We start from the raw sequence: 20,089 nt of genomic DNA on the forward strand, positions 1-20,089 counted from the left end.
AAACACTCCAGCTAATGGGCCAATTAATATATGGTCTTCCCCCTATCAATGATCAGGCATTACTTCTCTGATCTGATTACATTTGATGACAACCAAGTGATAAAATGCCACCCTGAAGTCTAGCTGTCAGTCTGAGAAGAGGCAAATATTACCATACTTTGTGGGCTACACATGGTTGATGAAATATGTAACACGTGCAGTAACTGTACTGTGTATTTGTGATGTTCATGTATGTACATGTACATTATGCACGTGTGAATGCATGAGAATGAAATATCCATGAAATAATCGGGTTTTGAGAGCCCCACAGCAGTGTACATGTAGTCTACAGTTGTGTTTTCCTGCAGACACTCCTTCAAACACACACAGTCCATTTCTTCTGTTCTATATATAATTTGTACACATAGAAACACCTTTATTGTGAACTCAAGATTTTCCAGAAAATTAAAAGGGATGGTTTAAAAATCCTGAAGTCAGCAAAATCCGGATGAAAATATCCACGAGTCAGAAGAAATCCTGACAAATCTCACCTACAACAGGTACATGTACATCAGTTTAACAAACTGAATAATTGATGACTGAACTTTGTGCCCCATCAACAAAAAACTGTGGAAGTTTACAACTGAAAGTGAACCCCTAAAGCTAACATATTCCTCCCATTAAATTCCAACAAGTTCGGAGGTGTAGTGTACATGTACGTACAGGTATGCCTGTCGATGCCCACATGTACTGGTAAACATACCGTTAGCCGACATTCTAATAATTAGGCTCTGATAATAAGGCTTTTTATTTTTTTTATTTATGTCTTATTTATACTGGGTAGTCCATTGCGATTCATAAAAAATCTGTTCTCCCATGAATCCCAGTGCAAAAAATAGTTTCATGTACAAACACTAAGGTGGTTAAATAAATAATACACAGGCCTACATATACATGTATGTACACGTAAAACATAAAAAACAGCATGGCCCCAAAAGGAACACATGGATGAAATAATGTTGGAGAGCTCCCTTGCAAAATCTTTTCTGACATTTCTGTGTAACAGCATAGAGGAATCAAAACAGAGTCCCATTTTCTGCCCTTAAGTGGCTAGTAAAACTACAAAAGCAACAAAAACAAAAGCAAAACAGTAATTCACTGCTGAGATGTTAAAATGCACAGCCACCAAAACACCAATTAATAAACACCACGCCATTGTATGCACATGTACATGTACTTTATAATCAAAGAGCTAGGTTTTCATCCTGTTTTCATGGATAAAAAGTTTCGAGTCCAAGTATCAGGCAGTTTGATAAATAACAGGTCGACTTGTACATGTGCAAGATCCCCATACACAGTTTTGTAATGGAGGAAATGTTTATTTTGGGGTACCACACCTATGCATTGACCAAGGGTGATATACATACATGTGTACATGTATTTCTGCAAACGCTGGCTGCCCAGATGGACAGTAGGCAATATGAGACAGGTTCATAAATGAAGAAATGATTTCTGACACTGACGATTCCCCATGGTACAAATTCACACTAAGACATTCAAACAGCATGATGTTTGGCCTAAGGCAAACAGCATGTTTTCCTCCTAAATTCACATGTATTCCATGGACTACATGTAGCCTACCTGTACATGTAGCTCAGTGGCTTTCATTGATTTTTTCTCCCTCTCGCATCTTTTTCCAACTAAATGTACAGCATCTGTACAGCATCGACACGCACCTTACTGTGTTCCCACATGGACACATTTCTGACCTAAGCAACAATGGCATTGCGTACTTCCTGCAGAGGGCCACACAAACAGCTGTTGCAACTGATTGGCAATGGTAGCAAAGCTGCCTTAGTGCACATAAATTAAGGCAACCACTGTACTAGTATGGGTGCATGTAAGGGTGAAGCATGAAATACATGTATGGCACACCTATTAGTACACTGAACGTTGAGGACCGGGTACATGTACACATACTGTGCATGAAAAAACCAAGGTACATACATGTACAAGCCCCTCATTCACTTGTACCATATGTGTACATGTGCATAATGCATGTGTACATGCCCGCATCGGAAAAGTTGTACACTCTTTCTGGCAGGGTGTGCCTTCATTCATAAATTACATGGTATTCATAAACCTGACGATGGTTCACAACTTCACATGATATAGAGGGTGATGGAATGTACATGTACATGTATGCAAAACATGTACATACATACATGTGCATGTACCGGTACAACTGTATGTATTTAGGCCTACATGTACATATTTCTGAAATTACAAAATATGTGAAATTTTGCTTCATATACCCTATAATCCTTGAACCAATATTTTGCAATGATAAAATGAAAGCACAGTTATGACAGATTCTTTTATGTTTCATTTGGAAAAACTGATAGTATTCAGTAAAAAAATTGAATGTACACCTATACTACAGTACTCATATGTAGCGGGTACAGAGTATACATGTAGCATACTGTACATGTACATTATTCTTTACATGGGCACTTTAACGGCATGTTCTTCATAAAATGGTCCAAATGCAACTCCAAATGTCATTTTTAAAACTTCTAAAAGAGTGACTTTGATCATGTAAAATACAAATTAGCACCTTCAGATTTATAAAATGATTATTTGGGGATAATTAGGCATACTGTGTACATGTACATTTGGTTGGCTACCAGAGCAAATCAAATGGAGTAACAAGTTGAATTCATTTAAAGTTTTACGTCAAAGTGTTTGCACCTGAGGACTTGATTTCAAAACTTCTCGACAAGCATTTTCTGTATTTTTTTCAACTGTTGTGTTTTAAAGCACCTAAGAAATAACTTCAAAAAATATAAGCCGTGAAAAAAAGTGCACAAAATTGACAGAAAATGATGAGAAAAGTTTGGCTCTCTTCACTCTCTTGCCGTTTCTAATCACTCTCACTATACCAGCATATCTGCCACGTCTGATGCCTTTCAACCACTGAAAATAATCTGTAAGTTTGGCTACATCAAAAGTGTATAATGAGTACAATATGTTCGTTACAAACGTCATGTTTGACAGAATTTTGATGACGCTTGAGAATTTCGACAAAACATGCATGATGTTCGAGAATGCCGAAAATGCTGTCACATGTAGTGCTTGAATTATGCAATGTTCATTTTGCCGTTTATTTTGATCATGAATCGTATTTTATGTCTCAGACATCATTTTTTTTCGAACATCATTCAGTTTGACGAGAAACCTTGGTCCGAAGAGAAAACTTACGGAGCGTCGCCATTCTGCGGAGGGGCTCATGAATATCAAAAGAAAAAGACGACGCATTATCTGGGTTGATGTCAAAGGTCAAACAGGCCACAATGCAGCAAAATGTTTCAGCGGCACAGTGAGATAATGACGGAAGCCGCAAAATCGCCACAGTCAGTATTTTGGACTGCGGTTTTTCGGGAACGTACTTGAAGAAAATGTGATCGCTCAAGTCATAAAATGATGCTTGTTTGGGGGTGCTTTTTTGCACTCTTTTTTAAAGCTTGTGTTGTACACTGATTTTGATTTTACTTGTTTTTTTTGAAGTCGATTTTTTGGCACTAATGACAGAATCAAATGACATTCGCGACTGCCGACTTTGGGACCCGATTGATTGTGAGAGGTAGTTTTTAACTTCGTGATTTCAACAGGTTGTTCACATCCGTTGAAAATGCTGATGTTCGAAACTTTAATTAATTAACTCCAATTAAGTTGAAAGATGGACACGGTCATCGTTGCTCCACATATCAGTCATGACTTCCCTCATTACGTCAGACATTGGGAATTAATTCACTGCTGTTCAGGAAAAATAAACCCCCAAAGTTGAACATTATCTAATGGTCCATATAATGTAACTGGTATGCAAGTTTCAATGTTGTGCGCACATGTATGTGCATGTACATTGTACATGTACATTTGTATATGAACATGTTGTTGTACTGGTACATGTACATGAACATGTGCATGCAAACACATACTGTCACTACTAACACTATACTAGATTCAACATACACATGTACATGTACCGGTACGAATACATTATGTAACACTGGCTCACAGACAAGGAGAAGTTGCACTCCAATCATCTTAGTGAACTTTCGGAGAACAAGTGTAGTGTTTGTAGAATGTTTTAATACAGCTTCTGGTATGCCACAGAATACAGATATATAGAGTGAACATCACAATAGCACAAAACAACTGAATAGTGCTGCAAAACAAACATTATGAGTATTGCTCCATCCAAATAAAGACAAGGCCATCCATGAATACAGACCCACTACAGAGAGCTGAATCAGAGGGAGATTCAATTCTCACAACCTTCGCATTCAACTGTTGCAACAAAGAGGTGTTAGGTACACTACGCAACAACTGCTGATGTTGAAACAAAATCTTTGTGAAGAACTTTCAAGTTACTTGTACATGTATGGGTTACCGGTACCGTACGTAAACCAGCGGGGGCCGGTGAATGCACCCCATCACAAAGCAAGACTTTTGCTGATTCATTTCATGTGTTCAACTGTGTAGCCTACACATACACGTATGTTGCAGAGAATTTTGAACAGAAACTTTTATTAAAGTTATCGCATAACGCTACACGTACATGTATGGCTTATGCATCAATAACATGCACACCGGTACATGTACATGTACTGAAGTCGATCTGCACTGTTTTCATGTATTGCAACTTTTCCCTTTCAAAAACAGCTGCAGACGGTACGCAGAAAATCATGAACTGACAAAACAGAGTTGATGCTATTTATACCTTGACCTTGTACTAAAAAGCAGTATGTATTGTATGAGGATGGCGCTTGAGTACATGTCATGCACATCTATGCATTGTCACATTGTGAGAGAGAATGAGGCCAATTTTGTAAACAACCCTGCATCCCTTTTTAAGCCATGGGCCCTTCAGATCCGGGAAAACATACTGTATGTTTTAATCATCACCCAAGTCAGCCTTCCTCGGACACATGTACATGTGCAGTACATATTGTGATCTACGCTGAGCAGTTTGTAACAAGAACTAGGCAAGTCCCACACAACAAAACTTCTGCCTGGACTTGTCGAATGATGGTATATTGGTGTTTACTTCAAAATCTGTCCAGGAGGCCCATGGCAAATGGGAGGGTGCATATAATTATTTTACTAGCCTATTTGAAGCCTTGCAAAAAATGGCAAAAGAATAGAGATTGAGGACTGCACCTACAATGTACCAGTCCTGGTACGTACAGTACATGTAGGTGTACATGTACATAACACAGTATGTTTTACCAATCTATGAACATATGGTGCAGTGAACATATGGTGCATGAGTACATGAGAATGAAGCCCTCAACTTTGGCAAGGTTCTAGTCACTGATCTTTACATGTATGTGTCACTGACTGTATACCATTGCTCACTGACACCAAGGGGCAAGACGCCACTAGGCGCCAACTCTAGAGGCTCAGACTCACTGAAGGCATTTATAATGAAGTCTCTCCGGGAGACTCGAAAAATTGTTAGTCACAGTGGGCTGCATGCGTCATAACCAGTGTTGGATTCATGTCCATCACAAGTCCCTGTAAGTCCATCACAAGTCATTCAGTCTTAAGCCAATTCACAAGCTACATGTGTTCAAATAAGCTGTGATCAACGCATTCCTTTTGTTCACCTTGTTACTTACCAAGGGACTTGTGATTGGACCTGTGAAGGGACTTGTGAAAGGAGTTGTGACGGACTCAAATACAACACCAGTCATGACACTCACAGGTCGTTTTTGAGTGACTGGGTTTAAATATGTACAGCAAGTCAGGGCTACAATTTACATAGTAGATAACGATATGCTATCTTTATAACCACAAATTATAAAATGATTGCCTTGGTCAAAACTTGGTATTGTTGCAGCACGCTCTGGTGTAAGGAATATGGTGGTAAGTCATCTTAAGAGGCCCAAAATACTAAGCCATCGATACTAGGTACAGAGGCCCATGGGCACAAGTTACATGTACATGTATATACTGGTTTATGTATAAATGTACCAGTATATTAATACAAGTTGTACAGGTGGTGTACATGTACATGTATTACATTGTACATGTACATACACGTATTGAACTGCCACAATGGAATAGTGGCTGAATAGCTTTTGCCATTTGCAGTTCCATTCAGTGGCCAAAGTTCAGCAACTCCTTCAGCAGGCAGCTTGGCATCTTGACAAGCCAGACTGTGGGATGAGTGATTTATTGGAAGGCCCAGACTCCTGGTCCCTGGCCATGGCTAAATATTGACTCCACTGCAAACAGCTACCTCAAAAGTGATGACAAACTGGCTCGTTCTGCAGACTCTAACCCTGTGAATTACATGTACTGGTACATTTAGCTGAACATTCAACTATACTAATCCTTATGACAATATTTTACATGTACACATAATACTGTACTGGCACATGTACATGGTCGACACAACTTTACTTAGTGGATGCATGTATGTTCATTTAAGCAGGATGCTAGAGAGTTAAAAAAATGTCAAAGAGTGGTAGTAAAGAAGGACAATATGGTGCTTAAGATTCTGGTGGAATTACACTGCATTTGTTAAAATTTAATAAAACCAAATATTAGCCTCAATCTCCCTCAACTGCTGGGGTATCACATCCATCAAGTCTGTGCACAGTTTCTTAAAGAAACAACAAAACTACAAATCCGAGAGGCATGCAGACAGACAAAAGAAATATTTCCCTTTGGATGATTTTCCAGGTAACCCACATATGTACCGGTTGTAGGTACATGTACCACTGCAGTCACCTGTCAGTCCAGTCCACCGAGCAGCCTACCTTGCTGCCTCGTTGCTCTTCCAACGACACATTTCTGTGGCAAATCAATTCACTTATGATCACCCTTCCCCAGAATTTACCAAACATGTGAAAAGTATCCTACAATAAATATTAGTACTAAAAATTGATCTTTTAAAGGGTAAACATCTTAGAATTATGCCAAGCATAAAATTAGGGGGGAGGGACAAATCACCAGCGAATGACCACATATCAATCATGGATTGCAGCCTCCCGAGATGTACATGTAGAGTCAATTCTTTTAATACTAGCAAACATTTTTTAAGGTCATAGCATGATGTACCATATTAAGAAATTCAAACAGAATTCTGATATACGACACACAGCATTTTCCTTCTCTGATGCCCACATGTACATGTAAATGTACATGTAGGCCCTTACATGTACATGTACATGTTATGATGTACATGTACAATGCACTATACATACATATGTACAACCTGTATTCATGGGCTGTGTGCAGGTAAATTCACAATGGCATACCGGTACATGACAATTGAATGTTAAGACTGTGAATTGGAATGAGAAATTCTGTGACAAGAATTCACCTTCCCATTCATGCTCACATTTCACACGGTGCAAAAATAATTTCCCATTTGTGTGAAAAGGTGTGAAAATGTATTCCCACGCGTGGAGAGATCTGTAAAAGTCTTTTCCCGGGTGCAAGAGAATGTGTAACATCTTTTCCTACTTGTGTGAAAATCTGTGAAAATCTTTTCTCACTTTGGAATTTCCCAGAAAGAATAGAATTACCCGCTGCGAGGTAAAATCAAAATGTACAGAGGTACCTGGTATTAAACTGAAGTACATGTATCTTCAGATAATATCCATGTGAACAGGTACATACATACAAGTAACTTGTTGATTTAGTACACAACTGTGTGGATACAGGGGTACCCTAGTACACCTGCTAGTTCACTCAGTTCGCTGAAGTTGGTATTGAGGTTCTCAAGGTGTATCAAATGTCAAAACAATCAATTATTGGGGTGTGAAAAGGGAAATGGGAGGCCTATTTGTGTGTGGACTATTTATTGACACTTCCTGCATATGAGTGCAGAGAGCAACAAGGCCGAGTTTCTGTTTTCAATGTGCAGTACATGTAGCGATAGCTCCATGGGTGTATTTGTAATGGACGCTTTTTCTCCAGATCATAAATTTCTTGCACACATTTCTTGCATATTGTCTGTTTACCCCTTCCACAATCTGATCTACCAGAACATGTACAGGTGTACCGATACTGTACATGGTTTAATTTCAATAATCTCAGATACACAATGAACATCCTATTCCATTCAATCTGGATGGAAAGGATTACTTGTAGCCTACAGGTACCACAAAATCTCTGGATTACAGCACTTAACACTGTAGAAATATGCACTCACTGTTACCTGGCAGAGCCAGTCTATTCAACCCAGGGCACCATACATGTACTTCCTTATTCTCAGCACTGATCCCTCTTAGTGCCACAGGCAGATTAGGAAATGTAAGCAGACTATATACAGTATCTTCTGCATGTATATTCACTATTAGACAGTCTCCAGGTAATAGCTTCTTAGCCTAAGCAACACTAAAGTCGATCTGCATACAGTCTGTCTTAAAGCAGTGTTCCCATTGCATTTGCAACTTCGTACTGTACATGTATGACACTTACATGTAGTTAGACTCAGTGTCAGCAATCATTAGTAGGTGTAGCAATTCTTGCAGTTGTTCCACTCTTTACAAGTATTTACCGGAACTCACTGGCTGGTCAATGGGTGCCATACTGTACATGATACTGGTACATAGTGGTACATGTACATGTACAGTATGTACTTTGTAACCATGTACATCTGTGTGTTGCAAAACATAAGGTATCAAGCAAAGCTGAATGAGCAAATGAAATGTTCAAAATTTTAAAGTTTGTTTTAAAAACTGTGAAAACTATGCAGGTCTTTTCAGCTGGTAACAGATTTTCTGAACACTGACGATGGTATAACCCAATTAAGAACCCCAGGATGGCCACCCTTCATTGTCACAGTTGTTAGTTCACAGCTCATCCCTACTCCTGCATCCTTTTATTCGACAAATAAAAAGAAAAAGCCATAGAGTTGACTTGAACAAAGGTACATGTATGACAGGTGGCATTTTTTCTATAATATACTCAGCTCAATTTGGAGAGCATCATGGTCATGACACCACACTCTTTATCATGTTAACTGCTGTGGTCAGATGGTGCATGTACATGCGTACATGTACATCTGTACACTATTGGAACATGTTTCTGCTGTGAGGATGATGGGACATTTTCAAAGAAAGCTTCTTTGCGACATCTTTTTCACCACACTTACTGCTTACAAAGTTACAAAATACTCTACATGTACTAGTATTTATGGTATTAAAGTTCTTTTTTGGAGTTGTTCCAATTGGACGACAAAGTTGATATAAAAATTACATGGTTCCGGTACAAATACAGCATTGCAACTTATTAACAAAAAGATATGTGAAGTCACCCTTTCTCTTATGGTACATGTATACATGTGCATGCAAAGTACCCCAGTATGTACATACGCGTATGATACCAGTCAAGCCTCATCTTTTGAATTTTATCTTTAATTTGTGACAGTTTCAACTAGAGTCACAAACAGTGGTTAACTAAAAAGAAACAATTATTAACTTTTTATTTCAAGTTACGCTGTAACAGCCAGCAAAAATTCACTGCACTCCCCTTTTGCCATTTTAAACTGCTGTAGAAAACTACGTACATGTACATGTATAACTTCTAGCACAAGTGCCATTAATGATCAATGAATGCAATGTACACTGTACATGTATGTACAGGTATTAAAAGAAGAAAAAAGAATGACTGAACCCTCCCCCCATTGACTGGTACTGCGCAAGATTTGAATGTGTTTCAAGCAACCGTAGGATTACCAGTACATGGTCTGTACATGTACACCGTGATCAACCACAGTTCCTTCAGACCCAGACATCCCTGAATCATCGTTGACTGTACTGTACCACTTCATCATGGACTTGATGATTCATCTGGAATGATGTGTATATGTAGTAGGCTTTTATTGAACAAAGACTTGTATGACTGCTATGTGGTTTGAGAGCTCAAGCAAATGGTGCCACTGTGGGTAACCATGCATACATTAATTTCCAAATAAAACTTGTGTGTTTCTGTGTTGCTTGAATTTGAAAATTATCCCAGTGGGCTAAATACATGTAAATGTACACTTAAGCATATATGTACATGTACATGTACAGTATGTGTATGTACGGTAGGGCACATTGAACATGTTCATGTAGGTGTGGGCCAAATTTATTTGCCTCAAAAAGGGAACATGTACATGCAGCCTCTGGTAATCTTACTTCCTTTCAACATTACTTTGTAGTGTATTAATTATCCACTTTAAGTGCAATGAATGCAAGAGACTTGCCTCTGGTTTGTTGTAAATCACTCTGTGATTGAAAGGGTAAACTACCAGCTGGGTAAAAATGCCCATGGAAGGGGTAATATAAGGAAGGGATTACGAGATACAGTATTAAATGGAACATACATGTATGATACAATGAAAATATCACAGAATGGAAATGCTGTTGAAAAAGTGTGAAGGATAAAGTTTTATAAAATGACTGTCAAAGGTTTAGCCATACATGTGGTTTAGCCTTTATCACTGAATTTTCTTTTCAAAAGATGGATATTTATTTTTTCCTTACTCTTGGATATATGTGCTACGAATTTTGAGCGGCATGTTTACCCAAGATCAGGGTAAACACATATCCAAAACTTCCTCCCATAAACCGTGGCATCATAGAGAAGACTTGTATTGCATAAAACCACACGTTAATCTCCTCGTGTCTGTACAAACTCCTGAGATACTGCATCATATTAAGAAAAACTTAAAAGTCACACATCTTTACCCCAGTTTACAAATGATATGTTTGATAAGCAAAGTGCAAGGCAAGTCAATTGATGCACTACGCCAAATGCCTGAAATTGCATGTTCATGGGTATAGTACTGCTATTTGGAAATTAAAACCAGGACAAAATCCAAAGTACGGGTACATGTACAGTACATAGACTAGTATGTACACGAGCAGGTCAAGTCCCATAAGATAAAGCAAATCTCAGCAAATCACTGCATGTACATGTAGGCCTACAGGTACATGTACACATGTATGAGTACAACCTGTGTAAATGAGATGGGTGGTGTTTGGGTACTATGCATACAATACAGTGTCCCATCACATTGTAGGAGCACATACTTTGCACCCGTCGTAATTATTTCTCACTACACATGTACGGTATGTTTACCAATATACATGTAGATACATGTACATGAACTGTCATGCATGCAAAACTGGCACACGTGCTATTACACGTACTGTAGGGCATGCAAAATTACTGTTGGTACCCGGTAGTAACAGTGATGGAGGAATACCGCACATGTACAATGTAATACAATGGCCATCTAACTGTGAAGTATTGCATATGTTACAAGGTCAAAATGTTTTCCCAAACTCAATTCCAGTTTGAGCATTATGATTACTAGTATTTTGGAATCAGGTCACACAGTACACTCTTCATTTAATTCAACAGTTGCAAGGTTGGGATTCAAACATACAGTGTACCGGTAAGTACAGTGTACTGTACATGTACCTGTACATTGCATACAGTGTGAGCACTGTTCTGAGAAATGGAGCCGCTGATTCAGCAAGTATCCTACTTCCGTCATTCCGTGTACACGTACATGTATGTACATGTGTGTTGGTGGTTGAATTCTGTTGAATTCACCTTTAAATATGGGAAAGTGACTCAGGGGAAAAACTTAAACAAACAAGAAGCAAACTTAAAGCCATTAACGAATTTCTCCATTTAAGTTACATGTACATGTAACCGGAACCCACATTTCAAAGGCTTGACCAAATGTACCGGTACACATGCACAGGTATTTTGTACTTTTATTCTATTGTGGGTTTAGATTGATTTTAAACAGACATGGCAGACCACCTTTTTTTTACCTTGGGAAGAAACAAGTGAAAAAATGGAATCACCAAATTCATCTGAAAATGAAACAAGTGTAGTTGGAACTTGTAACTGTAGACTGTCGGTCACTTTGCATATGGTGAGTTTTACAGGAAAGTAAAGCAGCTCAAAAATGAGATGTTCTTTTGTCCTCAGACATGTCAGATATCTTTATGACATCACACTCTCACAAAATTTATGGCATGCGATTAAAGGGGACAACAGAATCTTTTACTTGAGTGATGTGTTGGTGAGTTGAGACCTAAAACCTAACAATCGAAAGTTTGAGGTGTCAATTTGGTGTGGTACAAGTACATGTACCTTGTGGTGCATGCAAACTGGAAATAATATTGAGACAGAAACTACCAAATCAAAACTTGTTTAATTCCATGAAATGTATTTAATAGTGTACGTATATGTGATGACACTAAAAGCGTGAAAAAAGGTTCAAAAAAACACACACGTCAAAGAGTTTTTGTTTTTAAAAACGGATAGCCCAAATAGTGCGTTTTCTGTTTTTCCTCTTCCATGGTTTGTCCACGTACAACATACATGTATGTCCAACACTGTACATATCTGTATCATTCAGTCAGGAGCATGTCATCTTCTGACACATCCCGCTAGCTTTTAGAGCACGCTACGTACAGAGTTTCTACTACATCAAAAAAGTTAGACTCATGAACAATTTTCTTTCCAGATCATGGTACATGTATGAACTATGTATTGGTACGTGCATACATTGTACCTTTTACCAGAACTAAAATTCAATTCAACTTTACAGTCTGTCGTTACAGAGAATTACGCACACTTGACTTCAGCATACCGGTACGCAAGCTGCACGTCCGACAAGGTGAAACTGCCACAAGAACTTTACGTGTACCGGGGGACACAGTTGGCCATGCATACACTGTATACATGTATGTAGACATTATTTAAAGCAACCGTTTTGGAATTCTTGTGAAACAGTGTTATTTCAATTCTCAAATTCAATGTCCGACCATTACCGGCATCTTGAATTTTTTTCTCCGCTCACAATAAATGTCGCAAGATTATCTTTCCATTTTGAAATTGATACCTAAAAGAGAGGTTCTGCATTTCTGGCACTTTGGTGTCTGTTCTTTGTACATACATGTATAGTACCTACCTGTACAATGAATGCGTAAATGGTTTCCACAAGCCAATCCCAGTGATACAAAGCCCTTGCCCTCCCACTCCACCTTAACGCATAACCTCTATACATTGCAGGTTCTTTTTCTTCTTGTGATTTATGGCTCTAGAGAACTATTTCATTATAAAGGGAAACGGTCCAAAATTGCAGGAGCTCCAAATTCCATCTCATGAAATTCACAATGTCTCAATGTACCGGAATGCATGGAACCAGACGATGGTTTCCCATAGTAAAAAATGCGGTTTCAAGGTACTCTGTGCCATCTTATTCATGGGAGAAAAAAGAACATGGGTTATTGAACAAGCATGTCTATCAAAACTTTTACACTTCCAAGTCATCATACTGTTCTGTGCGCGCATGTACAGTTGCCGTGCCAACACAAAGCCAAAGGATAACAGGGCCATGCTAAACGTGTTTATTATTGTACTTCTCTTATCGATTCCTGTACAAATTCAATGTGCAGCCATGACGCATTGCATCGTGACAAACTTTAATGAAGTTACATGTATTTAACACTACTGTCACTGATCAAGGTCGTACAACGAAGCTCCCCCCCCCGCTTCCGGTACTTCGACACATAGCCACTTCACACTGCCGCCACTTCTCCCCATTTCCACTTCGCTCCGTCCTTGTTACAGCTTTAAACGTGGGGAGAGGGGTTCCCAAAACGGCACAGAAAACTTTATGGCCTTCACTAACTGTTGACTACATGTATGCTGTCCATGGTGAATTAATACTGTACAGTGTAGTTGGACTTACATGTACATGTATACATCAGGTTTATTTCTCATCCTCTTTACTTCAAATCAATACAAAATTCTGTATAATATTTAGATCATTCTCATAAATATCACAGTCATCCAGTACATCAAGTCATCTATGGGAAGAATGTAAAAGATGCATCTGCCATTTTTGAGGCTGTTTCTGACACGTTTTTGACATCATATTCTCATGCCAGCACTAAATATAGATTCATAATGAATGGTTCAGCTGCTTATTTCTACAAGTACACAGACGTGACATTTCTAAGGTTGCATCCCGAAGCCATAGAGTATTGGAAGGAAGTGGTTACATTGATTGGAGTTTGAATTGCCTTGCACTTCCACTTCAATTTCGATGGATGTACAGTGTACAGTGTAAGAGGCACATGAAATACATATGGCCAGTATTACGTGAAGATGCGAATTTTGAAAAGTTATGCGATTCTTATTGGGGTACCCTTACTGAAATAAGGTTGGATTCAAACCAAAAATGAACATTTCCTCAAGTCTCCTCCTCTACTTTTTAATGCTCTCATTTGGGACATTTGGGTGTTTGAATTACTTTTGTGTGATATACCTCTCAAAAACAGAACTAGGTATTTAAAAAACGAAAATGGCACAATCTCCACTTCATCTCCAGCAGTTATTTAATTCTGGTGTGTTAAAAGTTTACAGATTGAACTACGATGATAAATACATCACAGGCAACCTGTGGTCAAAAATAGGCCATACCATAGAGTAAGGAATAGAAACAAGTTGTTTGAATCGGAACCTACATGTGTACATGTAGGCTCTGACTAGGCTGGGTACTCAAACTATTGAAATTTTTATTTGTTGCATATACATGTACATTTGTACCTCTGTTAAAGCTAAAAGAAAAGAATGAACGATAATCAGTGGGGCAAAGTGGGGATGGAGCGAAGTGGGGATGGGGTGAAGTAGGGATGGGGCAAAGTGGGGATGGGGCGAAGTGGGGATGGGGCGAAGTGGGGATGGGGCGAAGTGGGGATGGGGTGAAGTGGGGGTGGGGCGAAGTGGGGATGGGGTGAAGTGGGGATGGGGTGAAGTGGGGATGGGGTGAAGTGGGGATAGAGCGAAGTGGGGATGGGGTGAAGTGGGGATGGGGTGAAGTGGGGATGGGGTGAAGTGGGGATGGGGCGAAGTGGGGATGGGGTGAAGTGGGGATGGGGCGAAGTGGGGATGGAGCGAAGTGGCGATGGAGCGAAGTGGCGATGGAGCGAAGTGGGGATGGAGCGAAGTGGCGATGGGGCGAAGTGGGGATGGGGCAAAGAGGGGATGGGGTGAAGTAGGGATGGGGCGAAGTGGGGATCGGGCGAAGTGGGGATGGGACGAAGTGGGGATGGGACGAAGTGGGGATGGGACGAAGTGGGGATGGGACGAAGTGGGGATGGGGTGAAGTGGGGATGGGTAATACATGTATGTACATGTATTACCCACATGCAAATGTAACTATCACTTGGAATTTCAGTCCTTACAAGTTTTTGTTGGCATCTCAAACAAGTTTTAATTATCGATACCTGTGGATCCACATCACCACACGTGACTGACCTAATCCATTGTCAAAGGGCTAGAGCGGTTCACTGCTTCACACAGACGCTAGCTTGCGCCAATCAAAAGATTAATTCTAAGACGTCAGCATTCATTTGCTCCAGATCGCTACCCTCTGTCATTGAGAAGGCCAAGCATACTATGCCATTTGCATGGGTCTGTTAAACCTTTCAGAGGGTACTGCAAATGATGAAAGACCCAACTTTTACAGAAAGACTTACATCCTTTGCAAAGAGGTTCCTGTTTAGTTTTAGACTTTTGAACCTTGTTTTAACAGAATTAGTATATCAAAATAAGAAAATGAATTGAAACTGTCGTCTGCCAAAAAAGATTATCTAGAGATGTTGATCATGTGGTGTAATTCACTCATTGGTTTTTACCTTCATTACACATGCATGTAATTTTTGGTCTTCACTTTTATCAAGTTCAGTAATAAATGAAACTGGGGGGGGGAATATGATGCATCATCATTTCAAAGGAAGCCTTTATGGTTTAATACATCAAACTATCATGACTCGCCGTGCAAATCCAAATGCAGAAGTACACAGAATATATGTACATGTAACAGTTAGGAAATAAGACACAGTAGAAATACACACGTTTAAAGCAATTCGAAATTACTAAATATATTAAACTTCGAATCATTTCATTTTAAAATAACTGATACCAATCCAATTATCAATGGACATATAAAAAGACTGGAAACTGATAAAAATTTCTTCAACTGATCCCCTGAAAAGCAAAAGATTTCTGTCTTTTCCTTCAGCACTGATTTTTTTCAAAATGCAAACAGAAATTTTATGTTGACCCTGAGCTGAAGTCCAACGAAGATGCTATTCTTTATCGTGCACCACATTGTGGATGTTGCCGACATCATTGGGCATCTTGTGGGCGAAACTGTAAATTGGCGAAGGGACTGTACATGTACCTGACCATAGACCACCCAATGAAATAATTAATGATCTCCAACGTACATTTTCTTATAGGGACCGAGTTGACTTGGGACCGAGTTGACTCGGACGACTATGGGAGCTTTGTACAGTGGCTCTCTGGAACCAGCTTGAAGTTCATCTTAGAGAGTCTAGGAATTTGGAGAGTTTTAAGACCGGGCTGAAGACGCACCTTTTTAAACAAGCATTTTTAGTTTCTTAGTATAGATTTTGATTATGGTACATGTAGGTTATATTTATTCATTTATATTTTGATGTACAGCTCCTGGGAGCAGCTTGATGGATTGGGCACTTTATAAATGTCAATTATTATTATTATTCTCTTTTACAGTCTGTCTCTTATCTGTCGTCATCACAGCCCTACTTCAAGACATGTCTTAAATGCCTGAAATCCAAACTGTAGGATTGTCACAAACTTTGAATCTTAATACATGTATCTTCCGGAATGAGAATGACTCGACAATTTTACTTACACTGGCATATTCCTCAGAGTTTGGACTTTCATACGAGCATCCTAAAGCTTTTCAAAACCGTAAATTTTCTGATGTATGGCGCCTTGAAAAACCCGGCCAGTGGTATTATACGCTGTATGCTGCTTCTTGCATTTGGATTTCAAGGCACCCGACAGGTGCTCTGGTATAGGTTGTACCCTAGAAAACTGGTTCCTGTCACCTTGCGTGACAGAAAAACAAGGAACCAGTCTTAGCAGTGAACTTAAATTTTAATAACAATATGCATGTCACTGTACCATGCTCCAAACATGTGCTGTGGGCGTACAGTACAGTAGCAAAGTGTGCGTGCAACTTATTACTAAGTAATACTAAGTTAATATGAATTACCACTACGGCACCTGTCAGGCGTCTTGACTTCCAACGCCCAAAGCGCTGCCTTCTTTTTTTAAAATGGGGATGCCCACAGTCAGCATACCGGTATAATACCACAGGCCGGGTTTTCAAGGCACCATACGGGTACATCGGAAAATTTATGGTTTTGGAAAGTTTCATGGTGCTCATGTGAAAGTCCGAACTAGTCTGAGGAATACACCAGTGTAAGTAAAATTGTCGAGCCATTCTCATTTCAGAAGATATTATTAGGATTCAAAGTATGTGACAATCCTGCAGTTTGGATTTCAGGCATTAAAGTCATGCCTTGAAGTTAAAGTAGGCTGTGGTGGCGACACAGAAGAGACAGATTGTAAAAGAGCCACTACAGCCTTAAGTGTGGGGGCCTGGGCTAGCTAGTGACATGATCAGGTCTAGGACCAAACCACAAACTAGCGATGACGCCAGACTATGCGTACGCCGCTCGTTTGTGCAACGATGACATAATTTTTGAACTATTTTTAGATCACGATTCGTAAATAACATCAATCTCTTTATCCGCCTGAAGATTCAAAACAAAATCCCCTGATCGATCAACTTTAAAGGAAACATGCTACCCAAGATCTAAATGAAATTTTCATTTGGTATCTATAAAAGCGGATCGAGGAGATTTTTCGGTCAAATCTTGCACTGGAAGTGTCAAATTCGATGGGCAGGCGAGTCCAACTCTGCCGATGAAAACGTTTACGCGAAAAAAATGAAACTTTGCCGAAGTTTACTTTATGCATGAAAAAGTTCCCTTTATAATTAATCGTGGCAGATTTTATGTTTACCGTGGCGATTTTCCGAAATAGCGATCGAAAACAATTTTGCCATAGACTCCAACGGTAACGGCAAAGGTGGCCGTGTTGGCTGCTGGCATTTCAAATCTCGTTATTTTCCCAAAATCGCGTGGGGAAAAATACATCATTATCACGTGACGTGATGAAAATGACGCCATTGCCGCTTGAACTACCGACATAAGCAGAAACTAGGGACGTCGCTAAATTGTGGTTTGGGCCCCGACCTGATGATGTAGGCCCTATGCTGTGTGCAGTGATCATAAAAATCATATTTTATACAAATTTAATGAACCGCTGAAGCAGCAAATTAGCATGCCAAGGATCATATGCATGCTCCAAGCATGTCATAATAATGCACATGTAAATGTAAAGGCAAAATCACAAAAACGACGCAAAATCAGCTCTGCCAAAACGGCCCAACCAACGCGGCCTACCTCGCATTCGTACAGCTGCCTGAGTTGACCGTCCATCCATTCCTCGATGTTGAGACGCATTCTCATCTGCTTTCTGTTGTATTTAGCTGTGACATGAATATTCCTCTTCTGTTTCTTGTCGTCCGATACCTTGGCTTCCATGGATACCCTCCTTCCTTCAATGGGCTGGTGGGATTTGGCTGTTGGCGAGGTAGATTCTAAAGACCGAGAGGCCGTCGTCCGTGGTTCACCTGTTGTCGCCATTTTTATTGCATTATCCGATATGCGATCGAAAATACGGGACTCGACGACGCGATCGAGTGTGCATGCTGTAATCCGTTAGTGACCGTTTTCTAAATCTCGGCTTCGTTCCATTTATTGTGTCAATTTTTTACACTCCCAACTGTAAACCCTCTAGATCAATAAAACTCTCAAAAAGATAAAAATTTCAGATTTAAAAAATGCTATTTAACGGAACTATTTTATCTAATTCTTGTAGTATAGGCCTAAATGTGCTTGGTTTGAAGACAGTGGCAAAGCTTCCACCGAACGAAGCCGCGATTTGGAAACTCCATACGCAGTGAACCTCACGGTGGAGGCGCCCTGGCCCTAAGCGCTCGGCGCACGCACGCAACCACTCCAAGTAAACTCTGTACGGCGGGGGGAGGGGGTTCGAGGTTTAAATTTTCGAGGCAAAAGTTCTGCTTTCGTTTTCCCAAATTCCCACTAACGTGTTGTTATGAATGAACTGAAATGAAAATGCAATGGATTTTAGGCCAGCAACAGCTTCATGGAACGGAACATTTGCAACGGAACATTTCATCTGTACCCTCATGGAATGAGAATTCCTTAGTTGTAAAATGGTAACTTTTGATGTTTTCATCCAAATTTCACCTGTTCAAAATATCGCTAAGTACATCCAGGGATAATGTGTTGTTATTTCCTTCATGGACTCTTTTCGGGGCTTGGTGGAGTGAAGCGGTGAAGGGGTGGGATGATTTTCTCGTAGACAGCCTGCATTGGAAGGAGGAAGTGGATGAAATTGTGGTGGTCTAGATCTGTTTGTGCTTATATTGCACATACGAAGGTATAATGTTTCTGTACGCTGCTTCAGTTACTGGGAAATATTTTTTTAGTGCTGTTAGTTTTTGTTCTTATGGAGTGTATACAAGTTCAATCAGCCTTTCAAACTGTCCTTTGTTCAGCGTCATTGGTGGACAGTTTCCTTTACAAGAAGGTCCCTTAATCAGTGCATGTATGTGTACATGGAGCAGATGGAGCGCTATATTCGGTTGTGATCCCCCTTTAGAAATAATCCAGCAGAGGCCAATTGGATGCAATTACTCGCACAGTGTTTCCGCCATCAACAGGGTGAAACAGCGATCAAATAATTGATTTAAAATCTCTGTGCCAGGGAATGTACAAGAATCCATGAAAATGAATTGGTTCACATTCGTGACTTAAATGCAGCCCCCCCCTTAAAAAAGTAAAACAAGAAACAGCCCCAAAACAAAACACAACCAAAAACCCCAAATAAACTTAATTTACAGGTTTAACTAAAATGTCTTATAAAATGAAGCAACTCAATCACTTTCCTGTTTGGTTCTGACTAGTGGAATAGTGAATGAAATTTCATTATTATGCAAAATCTTCGTACACTTCTGAAACAGAAGTAAAGTTATACCAAACAGTCTGCCAGAGGCCACAAGCAATGACAAAGAAAGACA

At 39.7% G+C, this 20,089-nt stretch overlaps 1 protein-coding gene across 1 annotated transcript in view; it reads right to left on the reverse strand.

The window, feature by feature from the left end:
- The window catches only part of LOC110978140 (protein phosphatase 1 regulatory subunit 14C-like), a 30,240-nt gene extending 11,574 nt beyond the window's left edge, over positions 1-18,666 (reverse strand). The window contains exon 1 of the mRNA XM_022232890.2: positions 18,384-18,666. Within this exon, the coding sequence (XP_022088582.1) occupies positions 18,384-18,626 (243 nt within the window). The 5' untranslated portion in view covers positions 18,627-18,666. The remainder of the gene's footprint in view (positions 1-18,383) is intronic.
- Between the last annotated feature and the right edge of the window lie 1,423 nt (positions 18,667-20,089).

The sequence above is a fragment of the Acanthaster planci genome, linkage group LG01, assembly GCF_054643075.1.
Source record: "Acanthaster planci isolate LZ-2023a linkage group LG01, COTS_SCS, whole genome shotgun sequence".
NCBI lineage: Eukaryota > Metazoa > Echinodermata > Asteroidea > Valvatida > Acanthasteridae > Acanthaster > Acanthaster planci.